This window comes from Somniosus microcephalus, chromosome 7 (genome assembly GCF_052327205.1).
Source record: "Somniosus microcephalus isolate GS21.2 chromosome 7, FLI_Smic_1.0, whole genome shotgun sequence".
NCBI lineage: Eukaryota > Metazoa > Chordata > Chondrichthyes > Squaliformes > Somniosidae > Somniosus > Somniosus microcephalus.
The window spans coordinates 96,780,029-96,794,485 of record NC_140993.1 but is presented as its reverse complement, the minus strand read 5'-3'; the positions used below and the strand labels follow the sequence as shown (position 1 = coordinate 96,794,485).

General features: G+C 42.9%; 1 protein-coding gene across 3 annotated transcripts in view; it reads left to right on the top strand.

Moving 5' to 3' along the window:
- LOC147114809 (uncharacterized) overlaps nt 1–14,457 on the top strand; it is a 158,476-nt gene that overhangs the window by 135,634 nt on the left and 8,385 nt on the right. For all 3 annotated transcript variants that reach the window (XM_085992769.1, XM_085992767.1, XM_085992768.1), the window contains exons 16-19: nt 1,170–1,268; nt 5,074–5,163; nt 5,279–5,393; nt 6,677–6,795. In XM_085992769.1, the coding sequence (XP_085848895.1) occupies nt 1,170–1,268; nt 5,074–5,163; nt 5,279–5,393; nt 6,677–6,795 (423 nt within the window). The remainder of the gene's footprint in view (nt 1–1,169; nt 1,269–5,073; nt 5,164–5,278; nt 5,394–6,676; nt 6,796–14,457) is intronic.

The window sequence follows — 14,457 nt, the reverse complement described above, 5'->3', positions numbered from 1 at the left end:
TCGGCCCCTCGAGCCTGCTCCGCCATTCAATGCGATCATGGCTGATCATCCAAATTCAGTACCCTGTTCCTGCCTTCTCCCCATACCCCTTGATCCCTTTAGCCTTAAGAAATATATCAACTCCTTCTTGAATATATTTAATGAATTGGCCTCTACTGCCTTCTGTGGTAGAGAATGCCACAGGTTCACCACTCTCTGGGTGAAGAAATTCCTCCTCATCTCTGTCCTAAATGGCTTACCCCTTATCCTTAGACTGTGACCCCTGGACTCCCGGACCATCGGGAACATCCTTCCAGCATCTAGTCTGTCTAGTCCTGTTAGAATTTTATAAGTTTCGATGAGATCCCCTTTCATTCTTCTAAACTCCAGCGAGTACAAGCCCAATCGACCCAATCTCTCCTCATACGTTATTCCTGCCATCCCAGGTATCAGCCTGGTGAATCTTCGCTGCACTCCTTCCATGGCAAGAACATCCTTCCTCAGATAAGGCGACCAAAACTGCACACAATACTCAAGATGTGGTCACACCAAGGCCCTGTACAACTGCAGCAAGACATTCTTGTTCCTGTACTCAAACCCTCTCGCTACAAAGGCCAACATACCATTTGCCTTCTTAACCGCCTGCTGCACCTGCATGCTTACTTTCAGAGACTGGTGCACAAGGACGCCCAGGTCTCGTTGCACTTCCCCTTCTCCCAATCTATTGCCATTCAGATAATAATCTGCCTTCCTGTTTTTGACACCAAAGTGGATAACCTCGCATTTATCCACATTATATTACATCTACCATGCTTCTGCCCAATCACCCAACCTGTCCAAATCATACTGGAGTTTCTCGGCATCCTCCTCACAGCACACACGCCCACCCAGCTTTGTGTCATCTGCAAACTTGGAGATATTACATCTAGTTCCCTCATCCAGATCATCATTAATATATATTGTGAATAGCTGGGGTCCAAGGACCGATCCCTGCGGTACCCCACTAGTCACTGCCTGCCACTGGATGGAAATGGAAGAAAATTCAAAGTGTAACAATTCTACTAAACTTGCGTAAAAAATTTATTTTGAAAAGTTTAATTCTGTAGATTTAATAATGAAGTACCTATCTGTGTACCTTTTTGTTTTTAAAGAAAATTTTGATGAACTGAAACATTTTTTTTACCAATTAGATTCGCCATTATCTTGATGAAGAAACTCATGAGTTGTTTCAAAGAAAACTTCGAGACCGAACCCTGATGGAAATGCCAAACTTCAGATGGTGTGCACATGTAAGAATGTTTGTGCTTGTTACATTTCGATCTAGAAAGGTTTTTCTCAAACAAGACACCCAATAGAGATTTTATTTTTGTAATCATTTGTACTTTTCAGTGTTGGATTTTTGCATTTTTTCTATGATCCTATGTTCCAAAAAGTTGTTGAGGCTAGGTCAGTTGAAAATTTCAAAGCTGTGATTGATAGATTTTTGTTAGGCAAAGATATTAAAGGTTATTGAACCAAGGCAGGTAGATGAAGTTAAGCTACAGATCAACCATGATCTAATTGAATGGCAGAACAGGCTTGAGGCGTTGAATGGCCTATTCCTGTTCCTATGTTCTTCCTTCCACTCCTGAATGCGGTATCTCTTGCTGGCATTCAGCTGCATGGGTGTCAGTATTCCTCAACTACCTTGCTCGTGACCATTCTTTATGTTGAAGGCAAGACAGCGAGGGGGAAAAATTCAGTACCTTAGCGCCTCCAGTTAGCGCCAGCAGATGGCGCTAATGGGGCACTAGAGCATTGTCGCCGGGGCGAGGCGAATCCAACGCTGCACGCCAAATCCCGCCATCGCTAACAGTTACCACCGGGAGCCTCAACACCAGGCGGATCGTAACGTCAGTGAATGTGCAACACCCACTAAGCGCCCGATCTGCGAAATTGATTGTCGCCACCTACCTTAGCGCCTGGAGTCAACCAGGAGAGCTGGTGTGAAGCAGCAAGAAGCCTGCTCCAGGGACGTTATTTAAAGGGATTATCAGTAATGAGTCGCAGCTGTAGGTTAGTGGAGTTTTAGTGCTTTCTTGTCAGTTTCACATAGTCCAACAGTCTGATTCCATAATTTCAAGGTTATTTAGTATCGGGAGTGTTGTGGCAACTAAAAATTAGCTACATTTATTCTTTAAAAAATCAAACTGCTACACTTGGTTACACTAATGGGGCTGTACTGGCAGTCGACCTCGCCTTCCAGGATCTATGGCGGAGGGAGCGGAGGCAGCGAGAAAGACTGGAACATGTGCCCAGAGGGAGGAGGAGGGCCATCAGGGCTCTCAACAGGAAGCCTTACCCTCCAAGGGTATTCCAACAGCACTTCTCCTACCTCCAATTAAGCGAGGAGCAATGTATTAGAAAGCTCCGCTTCACCTAGGAGGTGGTCACAAGAGTCGGGTTAAGGTGAGGAGAGCGGGGCAGGAAGGGAGAAATGCATGCATACAGCATGATTAGATGGAAAGTGTGAAAAGGTTGTGGGGTCAGGTGGAAGTGGGGAGTGAGAAGAAGGACTAGGGATGAACATACAGTTAGTATCCCCAAGGGGGTCAACGTCGCCGGTGGCCACGGCGCCCACCACCTGGCGCCCAATCATCTGCAGCACTCTATTTTCCAGCGCAGACCGTTGTTGGCTGTCAGCTTGTCGCCTGCTCCTGCTCCCTCCTGTTGTGAGCCACCTTGGCCTGCAAGAGAAAGGAATGTGTGTGAATGAGCGTGGAGCAATGTGTTTGGGTGATGCGCCTGCTGTAGTTGAATAGCTGTCATTGTGTGCAAGGTGTGAGATGTGGGTGTGTGTGTTGGTAGGTAGAGATTGTTGGTGGGTGAGTGCTGGGGGTGTGGTGCTTTGGGCAGTGTGTGAAGACTGTGGTTCAGATGGTGTTACGTAGCATTTGTTGAAGCATTCACTCACCCTGAACACCCGAGTGAGGTCATTAAATATCTTCCTGCACTGTGTGTGAGTCCTGGGGACCACAGTGCTGCCCGAGACATGCTGCGCTGCCTCCCTCCACATGGTGCGGAAGACCTGTGGCGAGGGCCTCCTGCCACTTGCCGGGTAGAGCACCGCCCTCTGCCTCTCCACAGCGAACACCAACGCCTCCAATGCTTGATCGCAGAATCTGCGGGCTCTCTCCCTGGGGTGTAGATCTGCCATGAGTACAGCTGCTTCAGTCCTCCAGCTCCTTCTCCTTGACCTGCTGTTGCTTGCTGAGACCACTACACAGCCAGCAATGCTAAAAATGAGATTCTGCAGCATCAAGTACAGAAAAAAGCCTGTGACAATCATGACTTGCGATTAGACTGCACCTGATATTGGTCCACCCTTTGAGTGCACTCTTCTGGTTTGAACAATAAACAATAAAACTGTAATTTAACAAAAACATTAAAGTAAACTTAACACCTTGAATTCAAATGTTATTGCCGGAGGTGATGATGCACTCCAGTCCCTCCGGTGCCCACCGGTCGCGGAAGACCTCGAGCATGCCAGCGGACACCGCGTGCTCCATCTCCAGGACCACCCGGGCGCGAACGTGGCCATGGAAGAGAGGCAGGCAGTTGGGCCGAACGACCCCCTCACCCTTTGAGTGTAACACCAATGAGCTTGGGCTTAAAGATTTGAATTAGGACTCCAATCATTTTTTTGAGCAGTGAGCATGAATTTTGCGTGCAGTCTAAAGCATTAGTGCCTGGTGCTAATTATCCAACTTTTCTAATGATACCGCCCATTTCTAGGCTATGATGAATTTCTAGCCTTGAGTGTTGGTAAGTTATTTGGCTGTAGGGATAGCACTAGCTAAGACTGATCCAGGCTATACCCAATATCTAGACACCTACATGTTCCAGTATGAATGACTGAGCAATCATCAGAGGTGGGAATCCTGGCTGTTTTATTTCTTCCTCCCTAGTCTAGGGTGTAGAAGCTATTTATAGTGCCCCACTTCTGCCTTGGGTGAGTTCACATAACTCTGCGCAGACTAGGGACCTTTCTGGTTTATGTGACTCTGTACTACACTGGGTGGTCCATTTATCCGCTGAGCTCAGGGGAGCTTTGGATTTACATTTCTACATTGAAATGTATTCTTTATTTCCATTTTATATTTCAGCACTTTCTGTCTATAAGATTCCACTGTCTCCACAATACTCTAGAGCTATGTACAGTTACAGATTTAATAGAGTGCCTATCCAACTCTCACACCACGCCGTGGGAATGCACAGCTGCAGTTTTGCAGATAATGGTTTCAAACTGGCAGAATTCGATTTTTAAAAAGACTAGCAAGGTTCTCTTGATTCTTTTTAGTTAAGTTCATTTGCAAGATTAGTTATACTGATTGTTTGTATTAGAACTTAGATATTTGTATTTGTTAGTTGTAGAATTGTTCCATGATCTCTGCACTGAATCTATGGAGGTTGTCTGAACACTTTAACCATTGTGGCTTCAAACGGTGAGCCACTGTGTAGATAGGCATGTCTGTGAGTAATGACTGTGGATCACAGTTTTTGACTTCCTTAATTTCCTGTCTACCAAAGAAACAAGCATCATATGGCAACCATATGGTTGAGGCAAAATTATTCGATCAAGTTTGGAATACAAATTGGAATTACAGGAAACTCTCGATTTACCGGCACCTAAATAACCGGAAAGCTCTGTTAACCGGCAAAATTCAGGAGTAGGTTCAGGTAAGTTTTAATTCATATTAGTGGCCGTTCCTAGATCTTGTGGCCGGGTTCCTGCACCTGTTGCTAAGCAACAGGGACGCTTAGATCTTGTGGCCGGTTCCTGCACCTGTTGCTAAGCAACAGGAACGCTTGGATCTTGTGGCCGGAGTTCCTGTACCTGTTGCTAAGCAACAGGGAAGCCTGGATTTGTTGCTGTGTACAGAGCTCTCGTACCTTTTACTATACCTCTCTGTAATCCGGACTTTTTGATAAACCGGCACCACGCCGGTCCCGTTGGTGCCAGATAAAAAAGAGTTTCCTGTAGTTGAAATTGCATTAAGCTAAGTTTTATACTGAACATGGTTTCTATGCTAAATGTTACATTGTTTCTTTCAGTGTTCCTTTGGACTGTTGCATGAGATAGATAGATTGAGAATGGATTGTCCTTCTTGTGAAAAAAGCTCATGCTTCCAGTGCAAGATTCCTGTAAGTAATCTGTTGGGCTGTATAATTATCTGTGTTTAATTGATCTGCATTCCAGCTGTTGTGGAGATTTCACAGAACTATGACCAATGATGCTTCATGAGTTTTTTTTCCTCAGTGGGAGCAACAGCATGAAGGGATCAGCTGCGAAAAGTTTAAGATATGGAAGCAGCAGAATAACCCTGAGTATCAGGCAAGCAAACTAGACATCTACCTCACCAAAAATGGATTAGGTAACTATAGTTGCACCAAACAGCAGCTGATAATTATAGATTAACTCGATTTTTTAGCATGCCACAGACACAACTGTGGTCATCAAACTGCGTCCTTATTCTGTGGGCTACCGACAAGATTTGCTTGTCAGGTAGAACTTTACTGTTTTGACAGAAAAAAATACATACGATAAATGCACAACTATGATGTAATCATGGGTCAACATTTGAACATAAGAAATAGGAGCAGGAGTAGACTATTTGGCCCTTCAAGCCTGCTCCGCCATTCAATAAGATCATGGCTGATCTTCTACCTCAACTCCACTTTCCTGCACTGTCCCCATATCCCTTGATTCCCTTAATCAAAAATCTATCGATCTCTGTCTTGAATATACTCAACGACTGAAACTAGTCCAGGAGATCACGCTGGCCCTGAATTCCCTGCAGTACCTACCTTCTGTAAGAGGTGATCTCTGCCCCAGCCAGAAACAAATCCAGCTCTCGCTTGAAGGAATTCAGCGAATCAGCATCCACCGCATGAGACGGCAGCCTGTTCCAGAGGTCCACTATTCTCTGGGAAAAGAACCACCTCCTGACATCTAACCTAGATCTGGCCTTATCCAACTTAAATTTGTGATCCCTGGTCCTGCCTAACCTATTTAATTGAAATAAACTGTCAGCTGGAACACAATCTATTCCCTTCTTCTAAACCTCAATCAGATCCCCCCCTTAGTCTACACTTCCCTAAGGTACAGAGCCCCAACTCTTTTAGCCCATCTTGATAACTAAAATGCTTTAGTCTGAGAATTAGTCTAGTGACCCTCCTCTGCACCCTTTCCAAAGCCTCAATATCACCCGCCATGTGAGGAGACCAAAACGACACAGTATTCCAAGTGCGCATGACTAAGGTCTTGTACAAGGACAAAACAGTGTACCTCATCTTGTACTCAATTGTCCTATGGATACACCCCAGCACCCTATTTGCTCCAGCTATCGATACACTGCATTGCTCATGTACCTTTAGCTTTGAGTTTCCTAGGTGCAAAACATTGGCTATAGTTATTCACCATTATGGCAGCAGATTTCAGGGTTTTTTTCCATTTACTGTATATTGAAATCATAAATGTGTTCTGTATACATGCATTTTCTCTATAAATAGCAAACAGCAGAAATCTTCCCTCTGTGTGGTGACACCTGTGTTCTTGAGTTAATGATGTAATGTCTAATTGATATATATGCAGACATTTTTGGCCTGCAATGTGGGTTCCAAATCTCTTTCATTGTATATTTTGTGTCTGCTTTAGAGTGCCCTAATTGCAGAGTTCGATTTGACCTGTCCAGAGGGGGTTGTATTCATTTTACTTGCTCAGAATGTCAGTATCAATTCTGTGGTGGCTGTAAGAGACCCTTTAAATTAGGATCGGTAAGTTGTTATTGTTTCCAGATCCTTGAATGTCCTTTCATTCACAAAATATATTTGTGTTTTTATTGTGCTTTTCACTTTTATCTATAATATAAAGGTTGTTGTTTTCAGGACCAACGGACATTTACTAGTTGTGGTACTGAGTTGTGGATTCCTATTTGAAGACCATGTTTATTCAAGAACATTTGGTATTTAAGTAATGCACAACTCATGTTGTCCTCTTGTAACAGTTCCCTTCCTTCTCCCTTTTTTCTCTCCCATTTTCTTCTCTAACAAACTGTTTTGCATCATCTCCACTGAAGAGTAACTATTAACCTTCTCTTTTGTTTTGCTAATGTAACCTTTAAGTGCTCATTCAAAGGTTTTCAAAATGTCCCAGGATGTTGTTGTCATTGTTTTCTGTCTCTCCCATCTTCCCCCTATTGGGGACATGCTGACCTCTGCTCAGTACCGTCCCGATAGTTGACATTAACAACTTGCTCTGCTCCCTTATAATTCAAAATTTATAATCACAGAACCAGAAGATAATTACAGATGCAGGAGGCTATCACATTTTAGGAGCTTTATTGACTAATTTCCCACAAATACGATTTGGAAAGAAAAATAGCTACTTTTAAAGGTCAGTTTTTAAAGCAAAGTGTATTCACACAAGTTTTTTTTTAAAGGCAAAAAGTAATTAAAATCATAATGAGCTAAACTTTGATTTTGCTTTCCTATAGATCGTAAACAATAAATAATTAATTAGCCTGTTTCACACTCCTTGTGTTGGAAAGTCTCTGGGCCTTTCTGGCTGTGAACACCGCGTGCTATAAAAACAGGGACATAGGCAGTCAGTCAGGTCCAGCAAAGGCTGTAATGTCAGTCAGGCTATAAACAGAAAGCTGTGAAGACCAGTTTTGGCCTAGCTCAGAAGTTTAGCACACGGGAGGTTGTGTTAAGTCAAGTAAGACGACACACTTACATGGGGATGCAAAGCATGTTTATTATCTTGCATTATTACGCAAAGAAATTTTGCAATGATTGAACTAAGTAAATCTGATCATGGCTGCTGGCATGTATGTTCACTTACTGTGAAATAAAGCAGGTCTCAACAAAATATTTTCTTAGTCCATCTTCGAAGAGATTGAAGAAGCATGCCTGTGCAAGATAACATCCAGTTCAGATCACAAGGGGTTACTATTGTCACACCACTAAGTTACACTTTTGTATGGTTAGATATGGGGCAGTACAGGCACACGCCTAAACACAAGATGTTCCGACTGCTTACAGGAGTGACTAGCACGGCTGTACCTAAGGGAATATCTAAAGCAAAACCCCAAAATTGTAACAAAGGCCATTTGGCTCATGTTAGTTCATCCATCCAGAAAAACCCTAAAGCTCTCTCCGCCATTGTAGCATCCAGTTGTTTTTTAACTGATTCTAAGGTTTTTGCTTTCACTATTGTATCTAGGAGTCCATTCCATTTATTGATCACTCTTTGAAGACTTCCTGATATCATTCATAAATTTTCCTTTTACTAGTTTACTAGTCCCTTGGCCTTAGTCTCAGGTAATTTTCCACATTTATCTTTTCCATATGGTTTACTATCTTCTATACCTCTTAAGAGCTGATGCCTCATTTCATAGGATTACATTACATAAGATATACGGCACAGAAACAAGCCATTCGGCCCAACCAGTCCATGCCGGCGTTTATGCTCCACCGAAGCCTCCTCCCATCTTTCCTCATCTAAATCTATCAGCGTAACCCTCCATTCCCTTCTCCCTCATATGCTTGTCCAGCCTTCCCTTAAATGCATCTATACTATTCGTTTCAACCGCTCCCTCTGTTAGCGAGTTCCACATTCTCACCACTCTTTGGGTAAAGAAGTTTCTTCTGAATTCCCTATTTGATTTCTTGGTGACTATCTTATATTGATAGCCTCTAGTTATGCTCTTCCCCACAAGTGGAAATATTCTCTCTGTATCCACTCTATCAAAACCTTTCATAATTTTAAAGACCTCTATTAGGTCACCCCTCGGCCTTTTTTCAAGAGAAAAGAGACCCAGCCTGTTCATCCTTTCCTGATATTTCTGGTATCATCCTTGTAAATCTTCTCTGCACCCTCTCCAGTGCCTCTATATCCTTTTTATAATATGACGACCAGAACTGTACGCAGTACTCTAGTGTGGTCTAACCAAGGTTCGATACAGGTTTAGCATAACTTCCCTACTTTTCAATTCTATCCCTCCAGAAATAAACCCTAGTGCTTGTTTTTTTTCTTCTTCTTAGGCAGTCCCTCGGAACCGAGGATGACTTGCTTCCACATTAAAAATGAGTTTGCAGGTGACTGATGAGTCCAATGTGTGACCTACAGTCTCTGTCACAGGTGGGGCAGACGGTGGTTGAAGGGGCGGGTGGGTGGGGTGCTTGGGTTGACGTGCGCTCCTTGCGCTGCCTGCGCTTGGCTTCCACTTGCTCCCGGCGAAGAGACTCAAGGTGTTCGGCGCCTTCCCGGATGCTTCTCCTCCATTTTGTGCGGTCTTGGACCAGGGATTCCCAGGTGTCAATGGGGATGTTACACTTTTTCAAGGAGACTTTGATGGTGTCCTTGAAGCGTTTCCTCTGCCCACCTGGGGCTCTCTTGCCGTGCCGGAGCTCCGAGTAGAGCGCTTGTTTTGGGAGTCTCATATCGGGCATGTGGACAATGTGACCCATCCATCGGAGCTGATTGAGCGTGGTCAAAGCTTCGATGCTGGGGATGTTGGCCTGAGCAAGAACACTGACGTTGGTGCGCCTATCCTGCCAATGGATTTGCAGGATCTTGCGGTGGCAGCGTTGGTGGTACCTCTCCAGTGCTTTGAGGTGCATGCTGTACATGGTCCATGTCTCTGAGGCATACAGCAGGGCGGGTATCACTACTGCTCTGTAGACCATGAGCTTAGTGCCGGCTTTGAGGTCCTAGTCTTCAGACACTCTCTTCCTCAGGCGACCAAAGGCTGCACTGGCACACTGAAGGCGGTGTTGGACTTCGTCGTTGACGTCTGCCCTTGTTGACAGTAGGCTCCCGAGGTATGGAAAGTGGTCCATGTTGTCCAAGGCCTTGTCGTGGATTTTGATAATCGGGGGGCAGTACTGTGTGGCGGGGGCAGGTTGGTGGAGGACCTTTGTCTTACAGATGTTTAGTATAAGGCCCATGCTCTCGTACGCTTCGGTGAAGGTGTTGATGATGGTTTGGAGTTCGACCTCCGAGTGAGCGCAGACGCAAGCGTCGTCTGCATACTGTAATTCGATGACAGAGGATGGGACGACCTTGGATCTGGACTGGAGGCGACGGAGGTTGAACAGTTTACCGTTTGTTCTGTAAATTAGCTCCACTCCAGTGGGGAGCTTACTGAGGGTGAGATGGAGCATTGCAGCAAGGAAGATCGAGAAGAGCATTGGTGCGATGACACAGCCTTGTTTGACCCTGGTTCGTACGTGAATTGGGTCTGTGGTGGAACCGTTGGTCAGGAATTTTTTTTTATGGCCTTGCTAACCTGTGGCGCAACTTTTAGTGATTTGTGTATTTGTATTCCAATATTCCTTTGTTCATCTACCCCACCTAGGCTCGCACCCTCCAAGTGATAAGTGACCTCTCTATTCTTCCTACCAAAATGTAATACCTCACATTTATCTGTGTTGAACTTCATTTGCCAGTTATATGCCCATTCTGCAAGTTTATTAATGTCCTCCTGTAATTTGTTGCAGTCTTCCTCAGTTTTGACTGTCCCCCCCAATTTGGTATCATCTGCAAATTTAGAAATTGTGCTTTTGATTCCAAAGTCTAAATCGTTATGTAAATTGTGAACAGCAGTGGTCCCAGCACTGATGCTTGTGGAACACCACTACCCACCTTCTGCCACTGTGAATAGCTATACTTTATTCCCACTCTCTGCTTTCTGTCTTGAAGCCAACTAGCAATCCATTCTGCTACTTGTCCCCTGACTCCGCATTCTCTGACCTTATTCATTAGTCTATTATGTGGTACCTTATTGAAGGCCTTTTGAAAATCTAGATAAATTACATCTACTGCATTACCATTGTCTACTCTCTGTTACCTCTTCAAAAAATTCAATAAGGTTGGTCAAGCAAGACTTTCCCTTTTGAAATCCATGCTGACTGTTCATTATTATACTTTTCGTTTCTAGATGTTCTATGCTCTCTTTTAGTAGGGATTCCATTATTTTTCCTATCACCGATGTTAAACTGACTGGCCTATAGTTCCCTGGACATGTTCTATCCCCCTTCTTAAATATAGGTATTACGTTAGCTATCCACCAGTCCTCTGGCACTACACCTTTTCCTAACGAATTATTAAATATGTGTAGTAATGCCTCTGCTATCTCCTCCCTAGATTCTTTAAAAATGCGTGGATGCAATCCATCCAGACCAGGGGTTTTATCCTCATTGAGTTTGATTCGTTTATTTAATATATCCCCTTTTTTATTTTAAATGCACTTACCTCATTACTCATCTCATCATCCAATGTCATGTCCACCTGTTCTATCTCCCTGGTAAATACCGAAGCGAAATAATTATTTAATATTTCTGCCAACTTCCTATTGTCCTGTCTATCCCTTAATGGCCCTATTCCCAACCCAACCTTCCTTCTTTTATTGATGTGCCTGTAAAATATTTTACTATTTTGTTTTATGTTCCTTGATAATTTAATTTCATAGTTCCTCTTTGCCTTCCTAATTGTTTTTTTTTTACTTTTCTCCTCATTCCTTCGTATTCTCTCTTATCGTGCACTCCTCTGCTGTCTATGTACTTAATGTATACCTCTTTCCTTACCCTCAATTGTTCCCTTATGTCTTTATTTATCCATTAGTGTTTAGTTTGTTCTTTCCTTTTAGTGGAATATATTTTTCCTGCACTCTGTTGAACACCGTTTTAAATGTTTCCCATTGTTGATCTACATTGTTGTTTGCCAATATTGTTGCCCATTTTATCTTCCCAAGTTCTATTCTCAGCTTTTCTCTAATCTATTAACCTGTTTTTTATTATACTTATGTCCTTCTATATTATCATCTTAAAGCGTATTATATTTTGGTCACTATTGCCTATATGTTCCCCTACTTTTACTTCTCTTATCTGCTCTGGCTCATTCCCATAACTAGATCCAATAGCGAATCCTACCTTGTTGGGCTTTTTACATATTGGGTTAGAAAGGAGTCCTGTATACATTGTAGGAACTCCATTCTCTTATCCCCTTTACCTCCAATTAATATCGAGGTTGTTGAAATCCCCCATGATTATTATTCTATATTTTTTACTAATTTTTCTTATTTGTCTGTATATTTCTTCCTCCACCTCCCTTCCACTATTAGGTGGTCTGTAGATTACACCTATTAGTGTGACTGATCCTTTATTACCTTTTATCTCTATCCATATGGATTCTATTTTTGTCTTGCTGATATCTATGTCCCTTTTTTCTACTGCCATTATGTTATCCCTAATAAGTACAGCTACTCCACCTCCCCTTTTCCCCCCTCTATCTTTTCAAAACATGTTATACCCTGCAATGTTTAATTTCAAGGGTGAAACGCCCCAGCTTCTCCAGTCTTCCCTCTTAGCTCATATCTTTGAGTCCAGGGAACATCCTCATGGCTCATTTTTGTATGAACTTCAGCACTAAAATATCTTTGTGTTTTGGTGACCAGAACTGGACACGTTATTCAAGATGTGTTCTGACCAGAGCACTGTACAGTTTGCTCTGAACTTCTGACTTCTGTTGTACTGTTCAACATTCTGTTGGCTTTATTGATTGCAGCTCTATTTATTTGACATTTTGAGCATCAAAGCTACTAAAACTCCTAAGTTTCTTTCAACTTTATCCCTAGCTATTTCAACACCATTTGTGGAATACATGTTGCCCATTTTTCCTTCCCATGTGCAATAGTTTACACTTGTCCACATTAAACGTTAATTGCCCTTTTTTTTGCTCACTTACATATTTTGTCCAACTTATTTTGTAATTTCTGAGCGAATTCCATTGCCCAATCTAGTTTGGTTTCATCTGCAAATTAGACCACTTTGCTTTTGAGAATCTGAATCCAAGACATTAATGTAAATTAAAATAGTAGTGGTCCCAACACCAATTCCTGAGGTGCCCCATTCAGTACTTCCCTGCCCCAATATAGCTCCTCTAACAAGTAGCTAATGTTTTCTAACCTTCACCCAGTTTCTAGTCTGTTCTGAAGATTCACCTTGAATTCTGACAGCTTTCTACTTAACTAACCTTTTCATGTGGAACTTTGTTGAATATTTTTTGCCTAGGTTATCTCTGTTTGGGGACAGTATATTACTCATGCCTACTCTTGTGAATACTTGGGAGCAAGTAATAATTAAGAATATTTACTATTTTGTGCTCATATTCTGTTTCAATTTTTTTTATTCATGGGATGTGGGCGTCACTGGCAAGGCCAGCATTTATTGCCCATTCCTAATTGCCCTTGAGAAGGTGGCGGTGAGCCGCCTTCTTGAACCACTGTAGTCAGTGTGTTGAAGGTACTCCCATAGTGCTGTTAGGGAGGGAGTTCCAGGGTTTTGATCCAGCGACGATGAAGAACGGCGATATATTTCCAAGTAAGGATGGTGTGTGACTTGGAGGGGAACTTGCAGGTGGTGGTGTTTCCATGCACCTACTGCCCTTGTCCTTCTAGGTGGTAGAGGTCTATTTGCATCTTTTACGGTTTTCACCCCTTCTGTGACTGCCATTTGACTGTTGAAGTACTGAAATAATTTCTTGCCATTTTGCAAGAAATCTGCAACTATGCTTTTTTCTAGGTCTCTCTTTGCCCCTCGTTATGCTTTAAACATGTTTCTACATGTTTCAGTATTCGCCCCCAATGAATCCCCCTTCCCCTTTTTTCCCTGTTATTTTTCCTCTTTCACTTTTGATTTGTTTGTTAATGCATTTAGAGGCATAATTGTTCAGTGTGAACCAGCTTGCTGATTCTAGATGAAGTTCTTGGGCTTAGGAGGACAGTATCAGGCATACGAAAGTCAGGGAACCAGAATTTGTGACTGGACCTGATTCCACCGGATCTTGCCCTTTCCCTACACTAACAAAAATTCAATTGCAAGATATCATGAGCACTTCTTGTGTCCGCCTCCTTGTGACTTAAGCCTTGCAAATGGTGGAAAGGCTTTGAGAGATCAGGAGGTGAGTAATTCACTGTAGAGAAAAAGCCTCTGCCCTGATTTAGTACTTATGATATTAATATGGCTGGTCCATTTAAGCTTCTGGTCAGTGGTGACCCCTCAGATGTTGATGGTGGTGAACTTGACGATGATGCTGCCGTAAAAGGTCTAAGGGAGATCAGTGGGCTTTCTCTTGTTTGAGGTGGTCATTACCATGCACTTATGTAGCCTAAATGTTACCTGCCACTTATCGGCCCAAACCTGGACATTCTCCAGGTCCTGCTATAGGCAAGCCTGGACTGCTTTGTTATCAGAGGAATTGCAAATGGAGATGAACAATGTGGAATTGTCAGCAAACAGCCCCACTCCTAACCTTATGATGAAAGGAAGATCATTGATGAAACAGCCAAAAATGATTGAGCACTTACCTGAAGGATGAGAGGATGTTCTGGGACTACAATGATTGACCTTCAACAACCACAATTATCTTCTTTT